At 46.0% G+C, this 8915-nt stretch overlaps 1 protein-coding gene across 1 annotated transcript in view; it reads right to left on the reverse strand.

Moving 5' to 3' along the window:
* snx25 (sorting nexin 25) overlaps positions 1-8915 on the reverse strand; it is a 63212-nt gene that overhangs the window by 9062 nt on the left and 45235 nt on the right. Inside the window, exons 9-13 of the mRNA XM_062524347.1 lie at positions 6605-6880; positions 5935-6099; positions 4455-4586; positions 1836-1976; positions 1172-1285 (exon numbers count right to left, since the gene is read on the reverse strand). Of these exons, the coding sequence (XP_062380331.1) occupies positions 1172-1285; positions 1836-1976; positions 4455-4586; positions 5935-6099; positions 6605-6880 (828 nt within the window). The remainder of the gene's footprint in view (positions 1-1171; positions 1286-1835; positions 1977-4454; positions 4587-5934; positions 6100-6604; positions 6881-8915) is intronic.

The following is an 8915-nucleotide window of genomic DNA, read 5'->3' on the forward strand; positions in this document are numbered from 1 at the left end:
CCTTGGCTGAAAATGTGCTTCTGATGGCTGGCTCATCCGAAGTAATAAAGGTAGTCGTTTAGCTAGTACTTCCTCATCTGTTTTATTGCATTGTTTTTATTGCTGGTGTGTTTACTCTCCCCCCCAAGTATGGTTTTTACAGCCTGATTTTTGGTCAACATTTGCCACGGCAATCTCATTTTACAGCTTGTGTTGCAGGCTGCTCACGTCTTAACAGAAACCTGTCTGACGCTAACATGTAGAAAGCCTTTGGGATGACAAAACAAACACATTATTTCGCTAAAGCCCGCAGCGATCATTAAAAAAGGTATTCAAGCACACAAACCGAGCGAAAATATCCCCCTTACGAAACATGAAACCTGTTTGCGCTTCAAGTCACTTCCCCTTCAAACCACCATAAAATAACAGGTTTTAGAGCACAAATCTGGCAACAAAGATCAATGTGAATATTCAGATGCTGGTTGGTCGCAGGAACAACTAGCTAAAATAATCCCCTTAAGGACACCAAACCTCTCCTGCTTTGATGCCCACCCACTTAAAGCAATCACAAAATGACAAGCTATAGCAATAAAAAAAAAAACGCAGTTACATTTCACCGAAAAAGACAAAAAGACAGAAATGTGCTCCGATGTCCAGCCATTGCAGCCACGGTTCACCCCTCCCACCAGGCTCCACTGAGCCTCAGCAGGCTGCTGCCACTCTCCTGCTAGAGTGCAGAATGCGGTTGGCAGTTGGCAGCTGGCGGCTGGCGGACTCAAAGCATGGCTTTCATTTTCAACCTGTGTAGCGGGTGCCATCATGCACACACCCTTCAGCTAGTGCCAATAAAACAGGGCACCTGTGGAGCCTGAAATTGCCTTTTGTGAGAACATGTAGCCTGGGGGTGAGGGGGGGGGCATACAAGCCAGCAAACATGCCATGAAAAACACCACCAAAGCACTGATGGTGTTTTTGTTCGCCCCTCCAGCGAGAGAAAGAAAATTCATAATTGAGGGAGAGATGACATTACATTACAGATCATATCACATTTCAGACGCCGCTACTTAATTCATCCATTTTCTTTTCTGTGCTGGACTTACATCCTGGGATCGAGAAACCACAGAGATTTTCAGAGAAGGGTTTTATGTGTTTAGAAATGGGGAGGAGATGGCATGCAGACGGCGTGTCTCACCTGTAAGAAGGCGTTGAGCTGGTTTTTGGATTTCTCAAGGAATTTTTGGTCGATGGATTTGAATGGCAGTTTACTCAGCGATGGCAGCTGGACCTTCTTCAAAGAGGGGAAACACTGCAAGAAGGAGTTAAAGTAAAAGTGAGCAAAAGAATCCACATTACAAATCTGCCTACCATGGTGTGCCATCCTTTGTGATAGATCTGCACATAAGCCACTGAACTGATGAGTCATGCTTGCTCCCTTGACTGTCACGGTATACGGCGCTGATAAAAAGGGAAATCAGATCTCCTGACTACTGACGGTGTGTATCTGCACATCTGGTAGGGGAGTCAGGTGGAGATCGTGGGGTGGTGGAGATGGTGGTGGTGGGGAGAGTATTATGAAAGAAAAAAGACATTTTGTCCCCATCTGTATTCATACTGAGCTTTAGAGTTTTTCCAACAAAACAACAAAGACCTTCCTCACCATCACCATAAGTTGCACCACACTGAGATCCCATAATGCTTTTGACCAAATGCTGTTTTGAGTGCTGCAGTATCCATCACCACCATGTTGACTTGTTTACATTTCCCTAGTCTGCCCAATGAGGTGAACAAAAATTCTAAAAGACAGGAAGTGACCTCGCTCTCGGGGGGGGGGGGGGGGTGTTCTGTAAGTGTGTTACCTCGGTGAGCTTCCTGTGGAGGGCCTGGAATTCCGGGAGCCTCCTGGTGACGGTCCAGCGGCTGCTCTTGGTGTCGTCGCCCTCCGGCAGGCTGACGGCCACCGAGTAGATCGGCACCTGCTCTCCGTTCTCCTCGCACGCCTGCGGAGCACACACAGGGATGAGTCCAGCACGGCCGGGAAGGGGACACACACACAGACACAGACACAGACACAGACACAGACACAGACACAGACACAGACACAGACACACAGACACAGACACAGACACACACACACAGACACACACACACACACAGACACACACACAAGCTTGTTCATCTCAGATGCATATGTTCTTGAAGCTCTTGAAGACTCAAAACTTCAACGGGAACCTCCTCTTCTAACAACCCCAACACACCTGACATGCACTTACCATGCATTTCCCTCTTCTCCTCTCTAGCTCATTCTTCCTCAACCACTTTCTCCTTTGATTGCACTTAAACTAATACTACATACTTGCATCATCTGGTCCTAATATTGATTCATGAATAACATTAAAGCTACAATCCAGTGGAGACCTTAGTAGCTATTAATACTACATCCTTTAATGGATTTGGATAGAAGCGTCTGCTAGATGAATCAATATAATTGCGAATGTCATTTTTGTCTGTCGTGCCATTGCATTCTGTTTGCAAACACTGTGTTCACTTCAAATTGTCATGCCAATAAAACACACGCTGACACTGACAATGTACTGACATTGAATGACAGACAGACAGACAGACAGACAGCGAGTGTGTGTGATAGAGAGAGATTGTGCAAGCAGTGAAAAGAGAGTGCAAAAAAGACAGCGAGAGAGGAAGAAAGAAAGGGAGGGAGGGAAGGAAAGCAGAGAGGACACGCAGGACGGTAGATTACGACAGAGCCGGTCACTTAAGGTCCACATGGCCGGCCTTACCCATTTGGCTGCAATGACTGATGAAGAGGGCAAACAGCCAACCTGTCTGACTTGCACAAAGAGCCGATATGTTCTAACCCAAGGCATGCTTTAAATCCCCTAACAGACCAGCACAGGAACTCATGACAACACACGCCTCAGGGACCACAGTTTCAGCTCAGAGTATGTGAACGACGTAGCATCACTTTCTTACTATCGAAAGTGTCAATCTTATAACTACATTGTCAGACAGCATATCGAAAAACAAGCTGTTTCATAACGATGCTGGTGTGCAGTGACAAAAAGCTTGAGCAAACCGCACATAATTTAAAAGAATGTGTACCCTTTGGAATAATAACTCCGGAATAACCCACACTCAAATAAAATTCCCAATCCACATGGCATCAGTCATCTAAAAGGAATGTTAGGACAGTTGTAGTGATGATTATGAAAACATGACAACCCGAAATGCCAATTAAGGCAAAACAAAAGAGCTATGAACATGAGCGATTGCACCATTTGACTATTTAATGGTCAATTAAACAAACAAAGGCCCAATCACAGCTCATCTGAGAGGCTTTGTCACGCTGCGGGCGAATAGGGAAATGGAAGACACACGCTTTGTCTTTATCAGTGTTCAAGTGAACAGAAATGGATTAGAATACTAATATAACCCAAACGAGCTAGACACGAGCGAAAGCTAGCTTTTTACAAACTCAAACCTCAGACCTTATCGCATGTCTGGTTGAAGTTCCAGTTCACGTCAAGGACAAACAAGTCCTTCCTTTAGACAGCAAGGACCTTCAGAAAAATACAGTGACTGAAAATGCTAGTGCTGAAACATTTTCTAGCCATTCTGCACAGCTGATCTTTTCTTCATGAATGGTTTAGCATTAAGAAACCTTTTTGTTATCGTTGTAGTGGCTGTTACCTCTTGTTGTTGTCAGAATCTTATTGTTAACTGCGGCAGTTACAGAAATGAGTTGCTGTGATAGTAGTGAGAGTGGGAGTAAGTGTGAAACCTTAGACTTGTTACTGACAGAGCAAACAGCACTAAATATTATTATTCTTTAAATCGATGGTAAGAGCGAGCGAGTTAACAGATGTTAAAATGCTCTTCTGAACCAACAACCCCAAAAATGATGTGCTAGTTGCCCATGTTGCCTGCACGGCTCTCTAGCTGCCTATTTTTTCTGCATGGCTCTCACATGCCCCTGAGCGGCTTGTTTAACAACGGAGGAGAGAGAGGTGCGGGAGAGAGAGTGGGGGTGAGGAAGAGAGGAGGTATGGAAGTGGGGGAGTGGGGGTGAAGAGGTGAGGTGGTGAGGTAGTGGGGATAAGGAGGTGTGGGAGTGGGGGTGAGGGGGTATGGGAGTGGGGGTGAGGAGGATAGGAGGTGAGGTAGTGGGGATGAGGAGGTGTGGGAGTGGGGGTGAGGAGGAGAGGGGGGGTGAGGGAGTGGGGGTGAGGAGGAGAGGGAGTGGGGGTGAGGAGGTGAGGAGGTGAGGTAGTGGGGATGAGGAGGTGTGGGAGTGGGAGTGGGGGTGAGGAGGATAGGAGGTGAGGTAGTGGGGGTAAGGGAGTGGGGGTGAGGAGGAGTGGGAGAGGGGGTGAGGAGGTGAGGAGGTGAAGGGTGAGAGAGTGGGGGTGAGGAGGTGAGGAGGTGAGGAGGAGAGGGGGTGAGGAGGTGAAGGGGTTCACCTCAGCAGCGCTGATGACAGCCCTCCACGTGCCCAGGTTCTCACACCACAGGTCTGTGCGTGAGATGTGCAGCTGCAGGTCGCTGTGCTCCTTCTCCATGGCTCCGATCTCGTCCTTCAGCTTCAACACAATCTGAGATGATCACACACACACACACACACACACACACACACACACACACACACACACACACACACACACACACACACACACACACACACACACACACACACACACACACACACACACACACACACACACACACACACACACACACACACACACACACACACACACACACACACACACACACACACACACACACACACACACACACACACACACACACACACACGTCAATGTTCAATTCCAGATTTGAATAATGCACAAAACATCATTGCAATCTGCATCGTCTCCAGGCACAGAGGCCTGAACCCACCAGTGCCAGCAGATAAGAGACATACCAAGGGAAAGACAAATCTCCGTTTTAACAGGAGAAACCTTCTGTGGCCTTGTCAACCCTATCTGAAAGGGATGTTTTTAATTAGCTGGCAATCCTCAAACCAGGGTTGTGCATACAGTGTGTGTGTGTGTGTGTGTGTGTGTGTGTGTGTGTGTGTGTGTGTGTATTTGTGTGTGTGTGTGTGTGTGTGTGTGTGTGTGTGTGTGTGTGTGTGTGTGTATTTGTGTGTGTGTGTGTGTGTGTGTGTGTGTGTGTTACAGAGGGGGCTCTGCTGAAGGAGAGGACAAATGGCTGGCGTGGCATTGGCACAGGGCTCCTCTGTCCCTGAACACTGCGAGAAGGCCATCAATAGCACCGGGGCCCAGGATTGGAGAGGGGTCACCATGAGGCCACACCTGGCGACAAAACACGTCGAGTACTGTGTCCTTGTGTCCAAGAGCCATTAGCCACGCTGAATGAAAGGCTTCCTTCACAGAGATGTTGTCTTTGTGAAACTGTGCCGTTAATGCAATCAAATCCTGGGGTTTGTAATTTCCAGATATGGACGATTACAAAAGACGAGTCGAACGCTCCCTGAATGAAAATGACGCCTTCAAATGTCCAGATACTTGACACGCTTAACATCAAATTAGCATTAAAAAGCTTCAATAAATAGCGAGGAAATGACCAGATGAAGGTCCAGTACACTCTCTACTTTTGGGCCAATTATCCTGTAAAACCACACGGCAACCACGCCAATCTCTGTGTGAGAAATGTAGTTATTTTTTTTCAGTCGGTTTTTGATTTCACGCTAACTCTTGAGTGACGGGCAGCGGGTTGTGATGGTGGTGACCAGGGCTCAAAATTAGCACCAGCCACCAGCCAAATGCTGGTAAATTTTGAAGTTGGTTGGTAGATTTCAGACAGAAAATGTGTATTTCCTATTGAATGGCTGGTGGATTTCACCAGTTTATCGGTCTCTGGCTGGTAGATATTCACATTTCAAAAAGTTAATTTTGACCCCTGGTGGTGACGTACCTTCTTGTCTGGCTTTGGTGCATTCTGGATGGAGCCGAGGGCCTGGCGCTTGTACTCCAGCTTGTCGTAGAGCTGCCGGAGCTTGTTGGCGGCGTAGCTGGCCTGCTCGTTGATGCCCTTGCTGCCCTCGTCCAGACCCTCCTCCGCGCCCTCCATGGTCTGGCTCTGGACAAAGTCACGCACAGGCAAAGTCACACAGAGCACTCGGCACATGGAGTGGAAAAGCACTTCTGACAGGAGGCCATTACTGATGAGTTCGGTATGGAATGCAAAAATCACAGCAGCAGCAACTGTGCCAATACATTATGCTCTTCTTAATCTATGCATCCTTGCTCCATCTAACATGTTATGTACATTGTAGCATTAGGCTTACAAAGGGCGATGAAATACTTTAGCTCTACAAAAGAAAATAAACAATTCAAGTTTTCTCCATGCTAACCAATTAATATGAAAAGGAAAACGATTGTAACTATTGACGTTTCAGTAGGAGTCCTACATCTCCTAAACCTACAGTAGCTCTTAAAAGCCAGGCTCTCTGCATGTTTAGCCAAAGCTCACTACATAGGCTGAGCTGGCATTCATAAAAAACATCACCGTCTCGGCCCCTGGCCTCAGCGACCCAAGCGTGAGAGTTCATAGCGCGTGTTTGTCTACAGGGGGCGCTACTCACGCTCTCGTCCTTGTCCTCGCTGCTGGACTGGGAGATGCTGCGCTGCTCCTCGCGGCGGATCAGCCGCTCGTAGAGGTCGCTGACCAGGAAGGAGGGGTAGTAGCGCTCCTTCATGGTCTCGTACACGTCCGCCTGGATCTTGTGGAACACGTCGGTGCCCTTGTTGCCCACGGTCGTCTGCTGGATCTCCTTGAGCAGGGCCTTCTCCACGGGGATCTCGCGGCTCTCCACAAAGAAGTTCTGGTAGATCTCCCCCACCAGCTGGGCCACCTCATTCTGCAGCGGAGGGATGAGGGAATGGAGGGATGAGGGAATGGAGGGATGAGGGAACGGAGAGAATACAAGTCTTTAAAAATGCACTGATCAGTGAGGGAACCAAACATGTAACCGACAGCGAACGCTTAGCTTAGAGAACATGACAAAAACTTTCCACTGCAACCAAATGGCAACCAAAACCTAACCAAAAGTAACATACAGGGAACGTTCTGGGAAACAAAAATGGCCAGCAGGGCGATGATCCCATCAGTCTATCCACCTTATTCCTTAAATCAGAAATCTGGACGGTTTTCATCTTCAGTCCATTCTGTTTACATTATGACTTTGTGCATTCTCAGTACGCTAACTAGAATATGCTTCAACTTGTATTTTATTCCAAAATGTTGACAATTCTAAGTGACAGAAAAATATAAAAGTTTGCATTTACATGGCTTATGATGCGTCAAGCACTGTCTACAGTCACATTGAAATTAAAATACAAAATGTTATTAAAATATTAAAATACAACACAGCTTTGCCAGAAATAGAAAAGCCTTTTCTCAATACTGAGGTGTCATGACCACACCCATTGTTGCCTAAGGAATAGGGGTGCAACGGATCGAAAAAGTCACGGATCGGATCGTTCCTCGGATCAAGAGTCACGGATCGGATCATTTTTCGGATCAGCAAAAAAAAAAGACAAGACAAGACAAATAAACAGTTTTGTCTTTGACGGGATGTTGTAACGTGGCTCAAGCACTTTCAGCATATGTTTAAAGTAGGCTAGTGTTGTCACGATACCAAAACTATTGTTTCGATACCGATACTAACTAAATGACTTTTTCGATGCTTTTTTACAATTTTAGTTGATTTGGTGTTTAATCACCAGTAGCCTTATGTTGAATATTGTGTGATCATTCACACCAGTGGCCATCCAAGATTCTGCTTGACCCTCCACACACAATCTGCATAATTACTAGTAGTACAAATGTTTAGTCATTAGGAGGTGTGTGCAATTGAGTCCCTGTTGCTTTAAGAAATATGTGAGGGTAATTAGCCTTCAGTCTCACGGTTTTATTCTTGACAAAATAAGTTGGATATAGTGCATGATGACATATGTGGATGCAATTCGTTATGCTTTCTATGTCAGTAGATAAAATACATGTTAATAAAACTAAGTCGAAGAAAATCTTTCTGGGATCATAAAAGAGATGAGTGTCTTGCAATGCTCCTTTATGATTTTAGTGAGCACAAGCTATCTCCAGATGTACAAGTTAGCCAAGGTTGCGTAGCTTATTGCTGACATTGACCCCAACAGTAGGCTAAGCCTAAATGACCTAAATATCATAGCATAGGTAGGTGCGCAACAAACTTGAGAGTAAATGTAAGTGTGCACAAACGAACTTGATATTAGGCTATTATTGTGTTGCTGCTGTGCAGCCACATCAGCACTTAAACTAGCAGCCATGTATTGCTGGTTATGGCATGACCGCTAATAACGTTTGTGAGAGCAGAAAAGACGCGCAGGCAGGCTAGGGGAGCAGAGCCTACGGCTCTGTAGGGAGGGACTAGAAGCATGCCTTGTGGACACGCATGTTACTTCAGAAGAACACACAGACATTATTATTAATAATTATTATAAATCAATCCGCGGATCATGTGTGTGCCGAACCGAAGATACTGATCCGAACGGATCACGGATCAATGATGATCCGTTGCACCACTACTAAGGAATATCGTGGATATCAGATGTATCATTGGGTTGTTGGTAAAAATGTGACCTCCGATTCAATTCAGACAGACAGAAAGACAGAAGGACAGACAGAGAGAAAGTTCAATGCAGCCTGAAAAAAAATGCAGGCTTTTACACAACATCTGAATTGTGATTTTCCACTGAATTAACAAACATCATCTGCTTATCTAACCATGAGACAAAAATGTCTGATTTCCATGCATTTCAGACACACCAGGTGACACAGTCTGCTTTCAGACACACCATTTAAATGGGGGGGGGGGGGGGATGTCTCAAAATATTGTTCATCAACCTATTCCCTGT

This window comes from Sardina pilchardus, chromosome 21 (genome assembly GCF_963854185.1).
Source record: "Sardina pilchardus chromosome 21, fSarPil1.1, whole genome shotgun sequence".
Classification (NCBI taxonomy): domain Eukaryota; kingdom Metazoa; phylum Chordata; class Actinopteri; order Clupeiformes; family Clupeidae; genus Sardina; species Sardina pilchardus.